This window comes from Peromyscus maniculatus, chromosome 3, assembly GCF_049852395.1.
Source record: "Peromyscus maniculatus bairdii isolate BWxNUB_F1_BW_parent chromosome 3, HU_Pman_BW_mat_3.1, whole genome shotgun sequence".
NCBI lineage: Eukaryota > Metazoa > Chordata > Mammalia > Rodentia > Cricetidae > Peromyscus > Peromyscus maniculatus.
Window position 1 is genome coordinate 112,713,127 of NC_134854.1, and position 20,796 is coordinate 112,733,922.

Below are 20,796 nucleotides of genomic sequence, written 5' to 3' on the forward strand. Positions count from 1 at the left end.
CTAGGGAGTGGGGGGCGTGGTTAGGGAGTGGGGGAGCACGGCTAGGGAGGAGCATGGTTAGGGAGTGGGGGTGTGGCTAGGGAGTGGGGGGCATGGTTAGGGAGTGGGGGGCGTGGCTAGGGAGTGGGGGGCATGGTTAGGGAGTGGGGGCGTGGTTAGGGAGTAGGGGAGCATGGTTAGGGAGTGGGGGCATGGCTAGGGAGTGGAGGAGCATGGCTAGGGAGTGGGGGCGTGGCTAGGGAGTGGGGAGCATGGTTAGGGAGTGGGGAGCATGGTTAGGGAGTGGGGGCATGGCTAGGGAGTGGGGGCGTGGCTAGGGAGTGGGGAGCACGGCTAGGGAGTGGGGAGCATGGTTAGGGAGTGGGGGGCATGGTTAGGGAGTGGGGGGCGTGGTTAGGGTGTGGGGGGCGTGGCTAGAGAGGGGAACATGGGCACAGATGAGAGACGACCCTAGAGGTTTCCCTGTCTCTGAAGCCTGCACCCCGGGGAGAGGTGGGGCCACTGGAGTCTTCCAGGTAGAAACAGGACAGAGGGGTGAAGAAGACTATATGTCATGAGAAGTGGTCCATATGCCAGACCCGTTTTCTGGGTAGCAGGTCACCCCCTAACCATGGTTTAAACTGACACCACTTATTTGCCTCCTGATCACTGGGTCAGAAGTTTGTCCTGGGTTCAGCTGGTTTGGACAGGCTTGGCCAACATCACAGGGCTCATGACAGGTCAGCTGGAGATGCCCACAGAGACCAGTCCTCACTTGTTCCTGAGCTGGTGACAGGGTCCCAGGAAGGCCAGAAGAAGTGTGAAGTGTTCGTGGGGACAGGGTGTAGTGTGGATGCATCATGTCCCACCACGTGCTGCCAGTTGAAGTGTGTCCCAGGGCCTGTGCAGCTTCAAGGGGTAGGGAACCAACCTCCTAATGGTAGGAGATTCCATCAATCAATGGAGGGAACCAACCCCCTAATGGTAGGAGATTCCATCCATCAATGGAGCCTCAATGAAGGGGTGGGGCTTCAGCACTGCCTGGTCTGCCCCACAGTCTACCACATGTTGTAGGGATGAATTGGGTCCCTGTGCTTGGCAGAGTTGGGAGTCTTGTGTCTTGTGGAAGATTTTGTGTGTGTGCTTTTAAGGGGATTTGGACTTATAGTCCTGTAGATTTGACTCTTTGTCCCTCTGTTGTCTTGGTCAGGATTTCTATTGCTGTGATAAACACCATGACGAAAAGCAGCTTGGGAAGGGAAGGGTTTATTTGGCTTACAGGTCATATTCTATCACTGAAGGAACCCCAGGCAGGAACTCGAGGCAGGAACTGAAGCAGGGGCCATGAGGGACCGCTGCTTACTGGCTTGCTTTCCATGGCTTGCTCAGCCTTATAACACCCAGGGCCTCCTGCCCAGGGGTGGCACTGCCCACTGTGGGCTGGATTCTCTCACATCAATCCTTAATCAAGAGAATGCCCACACAGAGTTGCCTACAGGCCAATCTGATGGAGGAATTTTCTCAGCTGAGGTTCCTCTTCCCAATAACAAATGTATTAGTTACTTTTCTGTTGCTGTGATAAAAACACCACCACCTAGGCAACTTATAGAAGGAAGGTTTATTTTGGGCTTTCGGTTCCAGAGGAATAATAGTCCATGGTGGCCCAACAGAGGCATGGTGGCAATAACAACGGAGAGCTCACATCCCAAACCACAAAGCCACACTTCCTAGCCCTCCCCAAGTAGTTCCACCAGCTGGGGACCAAGCGTTCAAATGCCTGGGAGGATTGGGAGGCATCTCATTCAAACCACACCCAAATGTAGCTTGTGTCAAATTGATAAAAACAAACAAACAAACAAACAAACCAAAAACTAACCAGCAACCGTGATGCTGCGGACTGAACCCGAGGCCTAAATTAGACAGAGCACTTGCCCACCCCCAGCTGCGTCCTGGCCCAGGCCTTTTCTTTTTAAACACTCCTCTAAGTGCATCACTCTGACTCCTTATGGCTCACATGTCCAACACCTCACTGGGTCTGTATCTGCCCCATGCTGAGGCTCCGGTGACATATCCCCCCTGGGTTTCAGCCCACTTCTAACTGGGCTTTGCTTTCCTAGGATTGGTTGAAGGACGTTCTCTAAATAGTCTGAACCCCAGTCCTTTATTGTATACTCGATTTGGACATACGTTCTCCCAAACTATGTCCTTTGAAGGTTATTAATAATCTATTAATTATCAGCTGCCACTCAGTGTGCTGTCTCATATAGCCACAACAGAATCTGAGAGAGGCTGTTCTATTATTGTTTCTGTTTTGTGGATGATAAAAATCGAAGACTCAAGTGAGTCAGCCCTTTGTTCAACATCTGTGGTTAGGTACCCGACCAAGTGAGAGTTTGAAACCAAGGCCTTCTGCATCCAGAGCCTGGGTCCCCACCCTAGTCCTGGGCTCATGAGCCCTGCCAGGTGACGGTTCAGACCACCTCCTCCCACACAGGGTCCGCAGGGTCCGCAGGGTGAGCCTCGGCCTCCTCACCGTCTTCTCTTGCCCTCAGGCTGGTGGAGGAAGTGAAGGAGCTGTGTGATGGGCTGGAGTTAGAGAATGAAGATGTTTACATGGCTACCACCTTCGGGGACTTCATCCAGCTCCTAGTGAGGAAGCTGAGAGGGGAAGACGAAGAGAGCGAGTGTGTCATTAACTACGTGAGTGCTGCCCTGGGCCTGTAGACCTGCTGTGACATCACAGGGCACCTGGGCACCAGGAAGCCAGGGGCCTGGCATCCCACCCTCCAGTCTCACCAGCCCTGGGTAACATTTTCCACAGACAACATTGCTGTCCAGCACACAAAGCATGGGCAAAGCCTACATCCAAAGCTCCAGAGGAGGTGGAGAGGAGAGGCTTCTGTGCCCAGTGAGGAGGGTGGTCAACCCTGTGTGTACAGCTTTACAAAGGGAGGTGCCACAGCGACTGTCAATCCACTTGTGAAAAAAGATCTTCAGCAGCCTTCCTTAGGGTAGCTGGGCAGCCTAGCATCCCCAGAGCAGAGGGTTTCTGGGTCCTGGGTTCACCTGGTAGTTTGGAATAAAAGCAGAGAAAGTGCAGGTGGCCAAGGCAGACGCCAGGACAGTGGACAAACAGCCAGTGGACAGATTTCAGGGTGGGGCTGGTGTTCGTGGGACTCCTGGGTTCAGAGTGAAGAAGTCCATGTGGGAGGGGAAAGCAACCTGCTTGAGGGTGAAAGACCTCGCCACCCATAGCAAGCTACCACCTAGAAGTGCCCGCCCTGCCCTGAGACAGACAGACAGACAGACAGACAGACAGACACACACACACACACACACACACACACACACACACACATACCCCTAGCCCAGGGTCACCCGAGGATCTGGCAGAGCTGGGCCTCCAGCCCTGACACCCCCTGAATCCGTACCCCAACTCTCCTTACCACTCAGTGGCCCCACTGCCCAGGACAGCCCCTGGAGCCTCGGCCTTCATGTGGCTGTACATCCCTCTGTGTGTCCCCGGGCATGTACCTGTCACAGAGGCCTACATGTGAGACATCCATCGCCACTGTGCCTTCCTTCCCAGGTGGAAAGGGCGGCGAACAAGCTGACTCTCCGAATGCCCCACCAGCTCTTCATCGGGGGCGAGTTCGTGGACGCTGAGGGTTCCAAGACCTATGACACCATCAACCCAACGGACGGAAGTGTGAGTGCGGGCGGCAGCCCCGCCCTTCCCACCCTCCTCCAGCCTGGCTTCAGAGGGCACGGGCCAGGGCCTGTGCCTGGATGTATGTGTCTTTGTTACGGACGTGAAGGGTTCCAGCCTAGCCACAGGAACAGGGGAGAACGGGGCAACGAGGGGAGGGTGAGAGAGGCAGGGAAGCACTGAAGAACCAGAATAGGCTTTAGAGACCGAGGATGCTTAAGAGCCACGGTTCCCTCCTCACTGCAGCCTCCTGCATGGGGGCTGCCAGCAGCCAAGTCTTCCTCAAATGTAACCCTGGGTTTGCCAAACACTCTTGACTGTGACTCTCTCATGTCATGACCCAGCGCGTGTGCTACATCACACAAAAGGCCACACACCTGAGGGCCTCCGAGATGAGACCCGGCGCAGGGATGACCTCCCATCTGCTGGTACCCACTCTTTCCCACAGAAAATAGAGCAGCTTAAAATGGGTCATCTGGGGGAAGTTGACAGAGGGAATTCCAAGGGGCAGGCAGGATGGGTGGCGTCCCCGGGATGCCAACCTTGCAGGTGTGACATGGTCAGGCCCCGAAGCCTTGCGTGGGGAGGGCAAACCTGTTCCTGGTAGTGTACAAGGAGAGGCTGCCTCACTCCTCTGTCCAGCCCCTCTGACTCCCCTTGGCTACAGTCACATCCCACAGGACCTATCAGACCAGGAATGGGACTGAGGCATGGACACAGACTCCCTGTGTGTAGAAACCTTTCTGGCTCAGCTCACAGAGCCAGTGGATCTCGGCTTCCATTGTGATCAGCACTAGACTGCCTGGGCTCCTCAGATGCAGCTGGGCTGTCAGCCCCTTTGGGCTCCATTCGAATGTGAGAGGGATGTGCAGAGACCTCCTCACGGCCCCACCCTCCTTTGCTGATTCCTCCCTAGCCACAAGTGGCAGCACTTTCCCTCAGTGCCAGCCTATATGGTGGGGACCCTGCCTCCGGGTGGCCTCGGGATGAGGCGGGGAGCCAAGGGAGGCTGTCATATCTCTGTTCCTTCCACAGGTCATCTGCCAGGTGTCCCTGGCCCAGGTGAGTGATGTTGACAAGGCAGTGGCGGCAGCGAAGGAGGCCTTTGAGAACGGACTGTGGGGGAAGATTAACGCGCGGGACCGGGGCCGGCTCCTGTACAGGTGAGTTCGGAAACGCCTGCTGCCCTCCCCACCTTCAGCTAGGAGTGGGGCCTGGGAAAGACCCTACAGAGGGCTCTATGCCTGGGTCCCGCCATGGGAAGTGGTCTGGGCGCTGCAGCCTGAGGCGTGGATGTTCTGCAGAAGGGGTGAGAGGCGGGCGAGGTGTCCACAGCCAGCTGTGGCCTTAGGGGAGAGGTGCTGGGGGCAATGAAGAGCAGCAGAGGTGAGGCTGGGCTCCAGGGGGGCCACAGGCTGGGGTGCCTGAGAGGCGTGGCTCAGATGGGAACCAGAAGGACTGGGGCCTCCTGCCAGCAGGGGACCAAACGGGAGATGTGCGGGTCCTGTCTGCTTCTCACCGTCAGCCAGGCTCCTAGCAGCTGAGACCGTCTGGTGTCAGCTCCTCTTTCAGGATTTTAAAAAACTGTTGTTATTATTATTAGTGTGTGTGTGTGTGTGTGTGTGTGTGTGTGTGTGTGTGTGTGTGTGGTGGGTGATGTGTGTATGGTGTGTGTATGTGTATGTGTGTGTGTATGTATGTGTGTGTGTGGTGTGTGTATGGTGTGTATGTGTATGTGTGTGTATGGTGTGTGTGTATGTGTGTGTGTGTATGTATGTGTGTGTGTGTGTGTGTGTGTGTGTGTGTGTGCATACTATGCCACAGTGTGCACATGGAGGTCAGAGAACAGCTTTCCAGAGTCAGGTCTCTCCTGCCTGGGTCCCAGGGATCAAACTCAGATTGTGGGTCTTGCAAGCAAAGGCTTTTAGCCACTGAGGCGTCTTGCTAGCCCACATCTTCTCTTAATGTGTTTTAATAAGAGGAAGGGGCCTCTCCCTGTAGCGCCAGCTAAAAGTCTTAGATTTCTGGTTGCTTGAGCTTGTAACCAAAGGATGAGAGTATGAGGAGCCTGGATGACCCTAGAGCCGTGGGCCATGGTGTAGGGGACACAGCAGTTCCCCTTGATGCAAAACATATCTTTCATTTCCAAAGGGGCAAGAGAGCTAACAGGAGTGATCATGAGGAACTTGGGGCCAGATGCCCCAAATAACATGTCCCAACATGAAAGCAGTTCCATGAATCTTTAAAAACATGTGTGTGTGTGTGTGTGTGTGTGTGTGTGTGTGTGTGTGTGTGTGTATGTGCATGTTCATGTGTGTGATGTGTTTGTGGGTGGAGGTCAGAGGGCAACCTCAGGTGTCAGTCCTGGTCTTATACATTGGTTGAGACAGGGTCTCTTGTTATTTCACGGTTGCATATGCCAGGCTAGCTGGCTCCGAGCTCCTGGGAACTCTCCTGTCTCTGCCTCCCATCTCACCACAGGCATGCTGGGATCTGAACTAAGGTCTTCACACTTGTACTTATGCACTGAGCCCTTAATAAGGTTTTACAGCTATAGCCTAACAGAAAGCCATACATCAAGACATTTTTAAAAAATACAGAAATGGAGTCAGACAAATGGCTCAGCCATTAAAAGCACATGCTGCTCTTGCAGAAGACCCAAGTTCAGTTCCCAGCACCCACATGGCAGCTCATAACTACCTGTAATTCTAATTCCGGGGGTCTGATGCCCTCTTCTGGCCTCTGGAGGTACTGCACACACATGGTGCACATATATACCTACAGACAAACATACACATAAAATAAAAATAAGTAAATCTTATGAGAGAAAAAAACCCACAGAAGTAGAAGCACCAGGCAGAGGACAGGGGCAAAGCAAAGAGGAAAAATCTCTGTGGTACATCCCAGATGCTGTCTGAAGACATTCCTAGCTTTGGGGTTGACGGAAGCTAATGGTCTGATAAATTCATACATTTGAAAAGGTTTCACCTGAGAGTCACAGCGATGTTAGCTCAGATACAGAGGTGGACAGTGAGTGGCTAACAAGGGGACCAAAATTAGTCTGTGACAGTTTGGCTTGGGATCTGCAGCATTCCAACCTTCCACAACCACACATTCTAATCAATCGATCTGCCTTGGAAAATTTTCAATCTGGCATGGCTTTTCCCTGGCCCTGGGAATTTCAGTTCACACTCTGAAGTGGGTAGCAATATTTCCAGAAGCAGGAGGTAATGGGAAGATGAGCCAAACAGACCCGGAGGAAGCCAGTTGAACCAGCCTGGCTTTTTCCTCAGTGTCCTGAGAAGGCCCTGAGCAGTGTGGAGCCCAGTTTTGATGCTGGCCTACCCAGGTTTGTCTGGTGACAGGCGGGAGAGCATGGCTCTGCTCTTGAAGCCAGAGATTCCAGGCGGCACAGCGTGGGGAGCCAGAGAGAGCCCTGGGTGGCATGCAAACTAGCATGGACTGTGGAGTTGGGACAGACGAGGCTGAGGAGGTCAGCCTGGGTGAGGTTTTCAGACTCCCTGAAGAAGCTCTAGGTTTTAGGGAAGAGTCAGCTAGTGACCCCCATGGTTCCCAGACCTGGCAATGGTCTCAGCTGTGAAATTTAGACAACTGGAAGCATCCTTCCCTGAGATGATCTGCTGCCACCTGGTGGCCACTGTCATAACAACCCCTGATTCCTCACCATGACAGTGCCAGCCCCGAGAGGAAATTGTTACTCCTGTGGCATTATAAACATCTCCGAGGGTCTCTGCTGTATGTGTGCCCAACTCAGCTCAGCTTAGCAGGCCTGGGGCGGGCAGAACAGTCCTTCTGTAGAAGTAGCTGCAGAGTAGTCCCAGGCTTGGTGTGTACCCCTGGCAAATGTCCTGAGGTCGGAGGCCTAGGTCACCTGAGTAACAGACAAGGCCAGCAGGAAGGGGTAGGAAGCTGGAGCCCTGAAGGGAACTTGGTACGGGGTCTCAGGGCAACCCTACCACACATGGATTGTAGCTATGTCCTAAGAAGAGGGTGACTGTGGGGTGCCCTGGAGGGTGTCAGCGTCTTTGTTAGGAGCCACCGAGGCCTGTGTGCAGAAGGCACAGGGTGGGAATTGACCAGCCAGCTTCAGTCATCCATTTGAACTTGGACCCTGGTGCCCTGCAAGACTGAAGTCTGCCCCCTTAGCAGGAAACCCTCCTGTCAGTAAAGGGACACGGTTATCCAGGCTGCCCGCAGTGGCCATCAGGAGCAGGATAACCAGATGCTGATGAGCATAGACCCACAGTAGCCCGAAAAGTGCTTTCCCCACATCTGTCTCCTATGTATAGGCTGGGCCACTTCTGCGCCTCTAGACCTCAGCCCCAGGGACATGACTGAGTTGAGCTATCTATATCCATCAGGTTGGATGTACTTTCTCTCTTTTGAAGCTATCCAGAAACAGGAAGGATGGCCTCTCAGAACAGTGGCCTTTTGGCTGCTAGCCATGGACAAGAGAACACCTCCTCAGAGCAACTTCATGGAGACATTGTAAAGTTGTCAATCCATAGGTCTCCCAGGAAGAGGGGGGAAGGAGGGGGACAGAGGGGGTCATTCGCACACCCATCCAGAAAGGTAGACCTTATTGGCCCATCTTACAGATGGAAAAGGTGAGGCCAGCACATCCAAATGACAGTTCTGGTAGTGGAGAGCAGAGTCCACCACTCCATAAGGAATGGCATTGAACGAGCAGGTAAGACGATGGCCAGCCTAAGCCAGTCTCCTGTCCCTTTCTTGTCATTGGCCAGGTTGGCAGATCTCATGGAACAGCACCAGGAAGAGCTGGCCACCATCGAGGCCCTGGACGCAGGTGCTGTCTACACACTGGCCCTGAAGACGCACGTGGGCATGTCCATCCAGACTTTCCGCTACTTTGCCGGCTGGTGTGACAAAATCCAGGTGGGGCTTGGACTCCCATCTCCCATGTGTGCATTCACTTGTGGGCAGGCGGGTTCCTGGGGAGGTGACTGGAAGGGTGATACCCTGCCAGGCATGCTGCCAAACAGCTACCACAGTGGCGGCTTAAAACATTGGCAACTCCAGACTCTGCAGGTGGGAGTCCGGCAGGCTTGGCCAGTTTTGTGCCAGGGTCTCACAGTATGCCTCAGCTTTCTGTTGCAGTAAGAAATACCTAGGGAGTCAACTTGTAAAAGGAATGGGTGAGTGTTGGCCCAGGGTTTGGAGGGTCCCCACGCACAGTCTGTTGACTCCATTGTTCTTGGGTGTGTCCGCACACATCGTGGTACAAGAGTGAGTGACAGGACAAAACAGCTCATGTCACAGCAGACAAGCCTTACAAAGAAAATGAGGGGGAGACGGGGGCGTGGAATGACTCCTTGAAGGACGCCCCCAAGACCTAACCTCCACACACTAGGCCCCACTTCTTAAGAACTTCTCTACCTCCCAGTAGTACCCTTTTGGGGAATGAGCCATTAGCATGCGGGCTTTTGAGGGGACCCTCGAAATCCAACTATGACAAGTGCATGGGCCTCACCTTGAGGATGTGAGGGAGCCTTGTCTCCAGGACCAGTCAGCTGTTGCCAGAGTCCAGTTCTTGGTGTTGCAGGGCCCATGTCTGTGCTGGCTGCAGGCAAGGGCCTCTCTCCCTAGTCCTCGCTCAAGGCCTCCATCTCCCAGTGACAGCATGTCATCTGTGAATTTTGGGTCTCTGCCTCTGTCTTATAGCTGTGGAATGTGGTCCTGGGGTTCCTGTGGTGCCTCTAGGCCCACGCATGGTCCTCCCTACCTCCTAAGGTCCACTGTGAGATCATGCACATACCCTGCCTTGGGATCAAGCGTACAGTCTTGGAAGGTTCCCCAGGGAGCAGAGGGCTCAAGGCTCTTCTCCCCACGAGGGGCTGAGAACTCTGAAGCATGATGGCCATGTGAGAGGTGGACTGTCGGTCACCATGCCCCATTCTGCCTCCTGTGACTTCTCTGGAGCCACCTCTTCCTGGACCCCCTAGGCCACCTCAGCACTAATGGCTCTAGGGGCAGCCTGGCCTCCAGAAGTCTCCTCGTCCTCTCTCTGCCCGGGTATCAGAGCAAGAGGCCTTGTCCCTGCCAGGGCCAGCCTCATGCCCAAGGGCTGTGCCCGACATGGAACTTGCTTTGCTCCTCCTGTTGACATCTCTGAACTCCTGCCATGTCCCTGTCAAGCGTACGCTGGCAGCTTTGGCCTCCTCCCCAGCTCATCATGGGACAGTCAGTACCTGGACAAGACCCTGCTTCCCCTGGGTCTCCCATAGGAACTGCCTGACCAAGGGGAAAGGATGGGAATGCCCCCCCACCCCAGTGACACCGCTGTGTTTCTTCTAGGGTGCCACTATCCCCATCAACCAGGCTAGACCCAACCGCAACCTGACCTTGACCAAGAAGGAACCTGTGGGGTGAGTGACAAGGCACAGTGACACACAGAGACAAGATGTGTTCTGGGACATCACACACCTGCCCACAGCTTGTAACATTCCTGCGCATATCCATGGGTAGCTATTCCATTCACGTCTGAAGTACCTACTCTGTCGGGCACTGCTGTGGCCACTGTCTTTTATTCAAATGTACAGTAATTGTCAATCAGAGCCATGATGATAAGCGGGGATGGGAGGGGTCTACATCCAAAATGACTGTGAAGGAACTATGTTATACAAATGAGTCGGTGTTAGCTAGAGGAACAGAGCCAGCAGAATGTACCTATAACTAAGGAGCCAGGTGGCTTGGCCTCCACCATCAGAGGCTCCACAGCCACATGGGTCACCTGCAAGCTAGAAGTCCAGGGAGACAAGAGCCACTCAGTCTGAGAAGCTAGAAGGCTCAGAACAAGAGTCACATGTGGCACAGTCCCCCCAGCCTGATGGATGCTGCCACCCACATTCAGGGAGTGGCTTCCCTGCTCAGTTCCCAGAGACTCCTCAAAGTATGACTTAACCAGTTTCCTAAGTGTTTCTCACTCCAGTCAAATGCAGAGCCAGGGTGAACCATGGTAACAGTGCAGAGCTCAGAGGGGGAATGCAAAAGCGGGCTGCGGAGGAAGCCTGGCCCTCAGCACCTCATCACACACATAGAGGACCCCAAGGCCTAGAGGAAAAGAGAAAGCATGGTGGGTCATCTTGGCCATAAGTATTGAGAATCCTCATGTCACAAGCACAGGGAATCTCTCACAGGTGTGGGGGGGACTTAGGAGCCTGCATATGGCTTTATAGGAACAGGGGCTCTATCAAAAACTGTTGTGGTCTTAACACGTTCTCCTGAAGCCCTGAAGTGGGAGGGAAGGACGGACGGAAGGAGGGAGGGAGGGAGGGAGGGAGGGAGGGAGGGAGGGAGGGAGGAAGGGAGGGAGGGAGGGAGGGAGGGAGGACTCGGATACCGCTGGGCAGCTGGTACCACCGGGAGAACCAAAGGCAAGAGGCCTCCCACCGAGAGTAGCCACTAAGAATCACCACCGCCTACATGGCTTAGAGGTTGACCTCACTGGGGTGACAGGGAGTGAAGAAGACCTCACTGGGGTGACAGGGAGTGAAGAAATGGTATCACACATGCAGAAAAGCTGGGACTGGGCAGGCCTTGTGTTCTGATGGAGACACGTCAACAGCAATCCAGAAGCTCCGTGTATTTATTCCATACATCTGAATTGAGGAGGGGGGTTATTATATACAGCTGAATTAGAAGACAGGGTTAGCTAATCTCAGTAGGAGGAGGGGAGGTGTCTGTAGGGGAGCAGCCTCAGGCTGTAAATATCCTAGTGCGGGGAGCTGTTGTTGACATTTGCGCACACACTGTGGACATCTGCACACAGATGAGGGGAAGGCCTTGTCGTCCCCATGGTTCTGAGGCACATGGCCACCTGGCCCCATTGCTTCAGGCCTGTGGCTGCCCAGCATCATAGCAAAAGCCCAGCGCACAGGAAGCTGCTCACCTCACGGCAGCCAAGGACCCTTCCGCACATGGGGACATGTGCAACCCAAATTTGTGTGGCGTGCCAGTGGCTGCTGACAGCCTTTGGCATTTCTTACAGAATTGTCACCCTGACTCCATCTCCACGGCCATGTCACATTCCCTTTGTGATTCTGGGTGTGTAGGTTTGTGGAAGGGGACATAATTCATCCTGTACCAGGGGGGCTCTTCTGACCTTTCCCTTCTTTGGATCCCCTAAAATTCTACTTCCCATGGCCACCATCCAGCAGCCTCAGGCTCTGCTCTCTGCTACCCACTTAGACCCTCTATTATGCTGGGCGTCTGTTGGACAAAAGGATGCAGATTCCTAACCCCAGTGCCTTCCACCACTCCCAGGGTCATGCGCAGGCTCTCTGTTGGCCCTGTTCCACGCAGGCTCTGGCTGACACTTACCGTGCCTCCCTTGAGATGTCTCACGGTCATGCTGTCCACTGGCCTCTGCATGTGCTTTCTCAGCACCTGGGCCTAATTAAGAAGCCTGCTTTCTGGTCCCCCGATGGTAGTGATGGTGACATGGAACCAAGGGAGGCAGATCCACAGAGAACAAAGCTGCGGCCAGCATACCTGCTCCCCCCTCCCCAAGTCAGTGCTACCACTGATCTGAGTGTGAGGCTCACACACCAAGCCAGAGGTTCCCAGGGGTGACTGACCTCACCAGGCTTCCCACACAGACGGCATCTTTTCCTCCTGCAGGACTGGCCTCCAGCCTGACACTTAGAAGGACCCTGTCCCAGGCCCTGCTGACCCATCTTGTGACCTATGACGCTTTCCTGACCTCCCAGCCTGAGTGTTCACCTGCTCACTGTACCTGCCCCCTGCTTCCCTTCCTCCCTAGGCAGCTCCCCTCAGACACTGACCTCCACCCCAGCCAGTCCATACTGCAGCATGGGAGGGGTGGGCTACCTCAGCAGGACCGTTCCCTTTCCTGGAATTCCTGGCTTTGATAGCAACCGTTGGCGGATCCACTCTGGGCAGCTTGGCTGAGGAGGAACAAACGCCCTCTGCTTTTGTTTGCAGGGTCTGTGGCATTGTCATCCCCTGGAACTACCCCTTAATGATGCTATCCTGGAAGACCGCAGCCTGCTTGGCTGCTGGGAACACTGTGGTGATCAAGCCTGCCCAGGTAAGCACATACTCTCTGGACCAGCCTGTGGCCTATGAAGGGAATGGGGAACTCACTCTGTCAGGAGACAGGGGACCCTTTGCCTACTCCACACTGCGGTTAGGAGCTAGCCCTCAAAGCCCAGCTTGCCATGGATGAAGACACGTGTCAGGGATGAGCACTAGATGGCTGAGCAGACTGTGTCCAGTTACCAGTAATGGAGGCCTGGAGGCTAAGCTGGTGTGTATAGTGGGCAGAGGACAGAGTTTACATGGGAATATGAAATGACCCAACCTTGATTGGAAGAAACCACTGAACCATCAGATTACAGGCACCAGAAGGAGGGGTGGATGTGAGGAACTGGAAGGGCTGGAAAATGGCCTCCCTTTTGGTTTCCAGAAGTGGAGCAGTACGCAGAGGCGTGGAGAGCTGGTCACCAGGGGCCCCTCCTGCAGTTCTCTGAGCAGAAGCTGGCCTCATGCTGAGGGGCTGCTGAGGGTCACCTTGCTGGGGAGCTGAGACTCTGAGGATGGGCCCGCTAGCCTGGGTCTGACGCTGCAGCATCAGGGCTAAGTGCAAACACACTGAGAAGAGACGAGCATGGGGCGGAAAACATCCAGGCCTGGCTGAGGAGCTGCTAGTAGGGAAGTGCAGGGTACTAGAGGCTTACAAGACCTCATGCCAGGGAGATGGGGATGCTAGCTGGGGGGGGGGGGGAGGCAGTGCCTGTGGTTGGCCACAGACATGGCCTCCCTATGGTCATCCTACTGTTCCACACACTGCTCCCTCCTCCTGATTCGGACAGCTCTATTCTGAGAGGAGGCTATGAAGGGAGCTACACCCTGCCTCCAAACTCCTCCACACTCAGACTTCCTTCCTGTTCCTCCTTCAGGTGACCCCGCTCACAGCCTTGAAGTTTGCCGAGCTGACACTGAAGGCTGGCATTCCCAAGGGCGTGGTCAACATCCTCCCTGGATCCGGTAAGGACTGGGGTAGGGAAAGGGCTGGGGCTCACAGCATCCAGGTACACACATGGCCAGAGGAGCGCGGGAAGGACAGTGCGCATGATGAGCCTGGGGTGGAGGAGGACACGCTCTGGGCAGACACAGCTCCTGGAAGGGTCTTAACTCCCTCAGGGCCTTCTGGTTTGTTCTTGCCTACACTCTGGGTACTCCTGTGGCTTGGGAATTGTCTGCCCTTGGACATATATGAGAATTCATCTGTAGAACATTCTAGGCTTAGAGCACTTAGGGATGCAGTATTACGTTAGGCTCTTAGTTTAGTGGTTTAGTTTATAGGCAGTATTGTATGGTGCAGATTCAAGATCTGTTGGCAGAGTTGTATGTGATATTCTTTTATCATTTTGTCTCCTTTTACTATAATTTCCTTTGTCTTTTCCTGCAATCAGTACCTTCTGCTTAAGGTCTGATCTGGTGTTGATAGAGATGCCTGTGACTTCATAAGCTTTCTTACCTGCAGGTTTACTTTAAACCTGTTTGTATTTTTGAATCTTAAACATGCTCCATGAAATAGTATATGTGATCAAATCTGGGGGCTGTAGCTCTTTCTTCCAGCCTTGCATTCCTTTATATAAAAAAAAAGATTTATTTTTATTTTATGTATATGAGTGTTTACCTGAATATATGTTATGCACCATGTATGTGCAGTGCCTATAGAAGCCAGAAGAGGGTGTTGGATCCCCTGGAACTGGAGTTATAGACAATTCTGAGCCCACCACGTAGGTACTAGGAATCAAACCCAGGTCTTGGGAAGAGCAGCAAGTATTCTTAATTGCTGAGCCACCTCTCCAGCCCTGTTCCTTGCTTTTTTTTGATAGATAGTTCAATCCATTTATATTTAATGTTACTTTGCTATAGTTGGATTTGACATTTTATATTTTTCTTTCTGTCTTCTGTCAATCTCTCTCTTACTACTTTATTGAATGGTGTCATATTTTAGTTTAGTTTTTTTTTTTAATATGGAAACGTGCTGTGTTACTAAAGGTGGTCTCAAACTCCTGGACTCAAGTGGTCCTCCTGCCTGGGCCTCTTGAGTGCTGGAAGTATAGGTTTGCATCATTGTACCTGACTGGTATTTTAGTCTTTTAAATAATGATTTTCTTGCAGTATGTGTGTATGTGTGTGTGTGTACATGCATGTGCATACATATAAGTACATACACACATGTGTGTTAAGCTTTTTTTTTAAGATTTAAAAAAAAAGTAAGACTTATGCATTTATTTTTCTTTTTGTTTTGAGACAAGGTCTCACTATACAATCCTGGCTGGCTTGGAACTCACTGTTTAGACCAGGCTGGCCTGGAACTCATAGAGATTGCCTGACTCTGCCTCCTGAGTGCTGGGATTAATTATTTTTTGATTATGTGTTTCTGTGTGTATCGGTGTGTGGTATGTGCAAATGAGTACAGGTGCCCGTGGAAGCCATAGGTATGGAATCTCCCTGTAGCTGGAGTTAATGGCGGTTGTGAGCCACTAGGCCCGGGTTCTGGGAACTGAACTTGGGTCCTGTACAGGAGAACAAGTGCTCTTCCCTTACCCACTGAGCCCTCTCTCTAGCCTGTTACATGGGGAGGGGAGGGGTCATTTTTAATGCCAGCCTTTGGAGTTTGCAGGGCTTCTCCTTCGTCCTCTTGGGTGTCATGTGACCCACAGGTTCTTACCTCCTGGAGCTCTTTCTAAGAGGTGTGCCCTCACATCTCTGTTGTTGAGAGGGCCCTTCAGGTTGGTCCCTGTCGGCAGTGCTGGAGCTCTCTGTTCTGACAGACAGCTTTTCTGCTGGTCAAGTCTGTGAGCCAACAGGGCAGGGTAGATGATGTTCTGGGGGGTCCGCTTTTAAAAGGGTTTCAGGAAGAAGAGAGCCACAACTCCTCAGTCATGGCGGCCAAGTGGCCGACCTGCCAGAGAAACACGGCATGTGGAAGTCAGAGAGCAACTTAAGGAGCCATTTCTCTCCTTCCGCCAGGAGCTGAGCTTAGGTGGCCAGGCCTGGCAGCAGGCACCTGTGTCCACTGAGCTATCTCTCCGGCTCTATCCTGTTGTGTTTTTATCATTCTTGCGTATGAGATCACCACAATTCCAACGTCTCTTTAACGCTGTCAACACAAAGCAATGCCAGAATGTGCCAAGTATGTTTTTTAAAGACTGTTGTTCCTACAGTTTCTCACTGCCTGTGCTACCATCAAAGTACACAGCCATGCAGCAGGGTGACATGATGGCTGTGGGAAAGCCACAGAACTAGGGCATTTCTTTGATGACACATTGTGGGCTGGCACCAACTGTAGGCTCAGTGCTTGGTAGGCTGAGCCAGGAGGTTTACTTTGAGTTTGAGGCCACCCTGGGCACCCAGCAAGACCTTGCCATAGCAATGTTGTTTCATGCTTGCTTACTTTCTGTATAGTTGAGCAGGAATCTCTGCTTATCTTTTGCCTGGGTTTTAGTGGGTCGTTTGTTTTCTTACTGTAGCGGGTTTTTTATTTTTTTAATACTTTTGCATATTTTGGATAGGAGCCCTTTGTCACATAGGTCTTTGCAAACATTTTCTCCTCTAAGCAGTCTGGAATTAGCATCAAGGTCAGCAACTCCCAGGTTCTCCCCTTGGATAAGCTTGCTGCATGGAGTGGCCGATTTACCATAGTAGAGCCCTGGGATTGGGAGCAGAGACCAGGGCTGGTAACGATTACAAGCACCTCTTCAAAGGCACTGCATTTGAGAGGCCCTAAACCATCCAAGCATGAGGCTGAGTAGGCTAGGGATGACAGGTGGTTCTAGATTCCAGGGAGTTTGGCAGGAGATGCAGATTGAAGAGGTGCCGTATCTAAGGGTGGCCTTCGGAGGTCTGGCCGTGATCAGCTGAGGAAGCCCTGTAAATTGAGAAGTATGAGCCTAGGGCCAAGCTAGCCCTGGGTTTTTAGAGGTTACATAAATGACCGAGATGGGAAGGAACAGTCAGGAATGAGAACATAAGAGAAGAAACCATGGCAAAAAAAGAACCTGGGGGCTTGAGGGAGGGTTTCTAGTGATCCTGAGAAAAGACAGCTGCAGGGCAACTCATCCTATGGTCTCACTGAATCAGGGACCAGGGATATCAAAGACTTGGCCATTGGCCAGGCTGAGGGGTATAAAGGAGGGAGGTGTAGTGTGGGGAGGGCTGGAACTCAGCAGTGCAAGCAACTCTAGACCAGCAGCATCCTAAGGGTGGGCTTTTGAGTCTGTGATGCTCCACCATGGACCACACCAAGTGTTGACTCTGACATTTAAAAGCCACTGAATTTAGGTGCCCTCCAGTCACCTCTGATTCCCATACACTTCCGGTACTGCCATGCTGAGCCTGGGCCTTCCTCATCAGGCAGCTGTGGCTATGGTCCTATGGTCTGCAAGGCCAAGAGCAAGGAGTTGGATGGGTGGTATCCTCCGTTGCTTCTCTCCCTGCCTTGTATCTGTGCCCTCACATGGTCGTCCTCTGTGTAGATCTGTGCCCTGGTTTCCTTTTCTTATTTATAAGGACAATGGTCACGTAGGGTAGGGTCCATCCTGTGACCACTTTAGAGCTCCTGCCTCCAGGTGCCTCACATTCAGAGGCACGGGGGTTCGCGCTTTAGCGTTAGCATTTGGAGGGACATATTTCAGTCATAGCAGGGCAAGGCCCCATGAGCCCCCATCATGGGGCACCATATAGAGAGCACGATGTAGCACCCTCTGGTGGACATGTGAGGGACAGGTGGCTGTGCCTTGCCCAGACCCCAGAGATGATCTTGCCTTCCTCACCTCTCCTATCACAGGCTCACTGGTTGGCCAGAGACTCTCAGACCACCCTGACGTGAGGAAAATAGGGTTCACAGGCTCCACAGAGGTGGGAAAACACATCATGAAAAGGTAGGTGGGGTATGGGGAGAGAGGTCATTCAGGCTCTGGTGTCTGGGTATCGATGATGTATCCCATAAGTTGGGTCCTGCTTCTTGGGTTTTGGTGGGCATAGCCACCCCCAGCAGCCATGTTAATACAGATGCTGAGTTCTCCACAAGCCCTTGAGAGGCCTGTCGGGCTGCCCAGTGGAGGCCACACAACCCAGCAGGGTTCTAGTACCATGTCACCTCCTACCCAGCAGTGCCAGAAGTCAGCAGATCTGACTTGAGACTGCATGACCATGAACAAGACACCGATTTTAAAGCCTCAACACATACTAGAATGTATTTATTCATAACTTTTATATTGATTACAAGCTGACCTGGCAATGTTTTTGATTAAATGCAATCTATTATAATTGGCTTTCTGTATCCATGGTTTCCACATGGCAAATTCAAACAGTTGCGGATTGGAAATACTTGAAAAAAAATCAATTTTGCCTATACATTCAGATGTATAAAACCTTTATCTTACAGTTGCCTAGCCAACTCGGGTATTCACAGCATGCTTCCATGGTGTTAGGCCTTGATATCATGTAGAGAAAGCTGTGGGTGAAGTAGATGAGTATCGCTTCTGTGCATATACATTGTTGTCCAGACACAGCCTCAGCATGAGGGCATTGGTATCCGCAAGGCTCCTCTGAGTCACCTGTGGGCCATGCTGGGACAGGGGAACCCATACCATTGGGTGGCCCAGAACAAGAAGACCTCTTCTCCCAGGCCATGCTTGGTGCGTACTTGAGGGTGGCATCACTCAAGTCTTTAGGATGTATTCGATCTGCATTTCTGGAGCACCAGCTATGTGCTAGGCACTGGGATGTCATAGAATCCTGACCCCCCCCCCAAAAAAAATGCATGCTACTTTGGGGAGGCCTGCCTTCTCACAGATGGAGTCATTCATAAATACACAGTGTAACAAGGCATCTGGTAGACACAGGGAGGTGGGGGTTTTATATGGGAGGATCAGAAAATGGCCCTAAGAAGAGGACAGAGTGGAGCAGAGGAGGCCACCAGTGAGTCTGAAGGGACAGGCCTGGCCTGAGTGTGAATGGGCCCAGTGGTAGGAGGGGTGGGCTGTGGGGAGAAGGTGGGTCTGGTTTACTCTTTGGAGTCCAGCACACTCTGGACTTGCCTCGTCCACCATCTGCAAGCCCCTGTGCTCCAGGCCACCTGACACTAGCCCGAGGCCTCTGTTCCCTGCAGCTGTGCCCTGAGTAATGTGAAGAAAGTCTCCCTGGAGCTGGGCGGGAAGTCGCCCCTTATCATCTTTGCGGACTGTGACCTCAACAAGGCTGTGCAGATGGTGAGGCTGGGCGTGGGACGGGGTGGGGATGGGCACAGGTGGGAGGAAGAGTGCGAGGCACTGGGCCAGAGGCAGAGGGACGGGTGTGGAGGATCTCTCGGCTCCCACGGTTAGCCTAAGCCGGTATAGCCATCCATGATGTCACCACAAGTGCAGGTAGCATAGCAAGAGGCGCCCTTGGGGCAAGGATGGCATGTGCCCTCCAGAGTGTGTTCCCAGCATGTCCTAACTGTCATACCATTGAACCAGATGCACGAATTGGGAAGATGAACAGGCTGCCTCTCTTGGCATGTGCGGAAAGCAAAGTATCCCTGGATTTCTCGGGCATGACCTCACTGGCAGCCCCCACTCTGCCAATGACCCTGTGCACACATGCCTGGCCCTCCACCTACGCTCTGGGCAGCCACAGGCTAGGCCGGAGCACACCCACGTGCACAGGGCCAGAAAAGTACCCATCTCTGGTGGCCTCTTGATTGGCATGAATGAGGACTCAGGACGGCGACTGCATGTGGCACGTGCCATGGAAGTGGTTCTTGCCATTGGTGCCGACGGTCCTATGCCTCGGTCCCTTCCCCACTCCCGTGGGAGCAAATTAGTCAGGCCCATTAAACCATGTCTCCAACTATCTTAGCAGCATGGCTAAGCCTCGTTCTGCCTTGGAGGAGGGCATGACACCCAACAGGGTCCTAGGAGGGAGTCCAGCTTTGCTTCCTTGTTCATGTCCCCCATGAGCCCAACAGTCCAGGATTTGGCTCAGTTCAAAGTGCTGCTGCTGCTGAGCCCCGCACATAGCTGGAGGCCAGTGGCAACTGTTGGGCTGTCTCATGAAGACCAGGAGAGCTGGACTGGACTCTGCACCCCACCCCTGGCCTCCTGCAGGACGCTTCTTGGCTCCTAGAGTGTTCCAGGAGCTTTCTTGCAGTCCCTCAGGGCCTCCCCTAGAACTAGGCTGTCCCTCTCGCCCCCCCTCTCTCTTCCCCTGCTAACATGCAGTCTGGTACCTCTCCAGTCAGGTCCCAAGGAAACCTGGTACCTTTGGGGCCACCCAGTGAGCCTACCCATGGGCTGGGGTGTCCATGCAGGCTCAAGCTCACCCCATATATTGTTCTCTGTTGTCTGTCGTGTGAACAGCATCCTTATGTGGCATTGGGAATGAGGTCTCTGTGTGGCTACCATGTGGCCTTGCGTCCTCACCTCCCACTGCCACCTCCCGCCTCTACAGGCTGAGGATTGCACAGGACATATGTGATCAAGCCTGACCCATGGCGGGAAGGCAGGATGCAGGCACACCCCATCTTCCCTGAGAAGGGTTAACAGTCCTGGGGGGCAGTGGGACAGAAGCACTTGGAGATCTGTGACCTGGCATTTCTGTGCTTCTCTGAAGGGCATGAGCTCCGTTTTCTTCAACAAAGGGGAGAACTGCATTGCAGCAGGCCGGCTGTTCGTGGAGGACTCCATCCACAACCAGTTTGTGCAGAAAGTGGTACGTTCCAGGCTGGAGTCTGAGCTGGAGGGGCAGGCTGCAAGAGAGGCGGTAGTGCTGAGTGAGGGGCGCCTGGGCGTCCCACCCACCGGAGGATCCTTGGGGGACTCTCTTGAGTCTTTAGCTCAAATTGACATAACCGAAGGGCCTGTGGGCTGAGGGTACCTCGGTGGCCTAGCGCTTTCCCAGGCTTTGGCCCCATCCTCAGCACCACCAAAAAGGAGCATTCTCCGAAAGCAGAGCCTAGGATGAGGACCAAGTGTACAGGATTCACAAGGGCTGACCCCCTTAGGAGAGGCCATAGGAGGGACCAGGAGAGGACAGGACATGGC

At 53.3% G+C, this 20,796-nt stretch overlaps 1 protein-coding gene across 5 annotated transcripts in view; it reads left to right on the plus strand.

The window, feature by feature from the left end:
• The window catches only part of Aldh1l1 (aldehyde dehydrogenase 1 family member L1), a 49,276-nt gene that overhangs the window by 21,640 nt on the left and 6,840 nt on the right, over nt 1-20,796 (plus strand). For all 5 annotated transcript variants that reach the window (XM_042273640.2, XM_076567325.1, XM_042273638.2 and 2 more), the window contains exons 10-19: nt 2,532-2,679; nt 3,569-3,688; nt 4,724-4,851; nt 8,455-8,605; nt 10,025-10,095; nt 12,674-12,779; nt 13,651-13,738; nt 17,556-17,649; nt 18,882-18,981; nt 20,366-20,464. In XM_042273640.2, the coding sequence (XP_042129574.2) occupies nt 2,532-2,679; nt 3,569-3,688; nt 4,724-4,851; nt 8,455-8,605; nt 10,025-10,095; nt 12,674-12,779; nt 13,651-13,738; nt 17,556-17,649; nt 18,882-18,981; nt 20,366-20,464 (1,105 nt within the window). The remainder of the gene's footprint in view (nt 1-2,531; nt 2,680-3,568; nt 3,689-4,723; nt 4,852-8,454; nt 8,606-10,024; nt 10,096-12,673; nt 12,780-13,650; nt 13,739-17,555; nt 17,650-18,881; nt 18,982-20,365; nt 20,465-20,796) is intronic.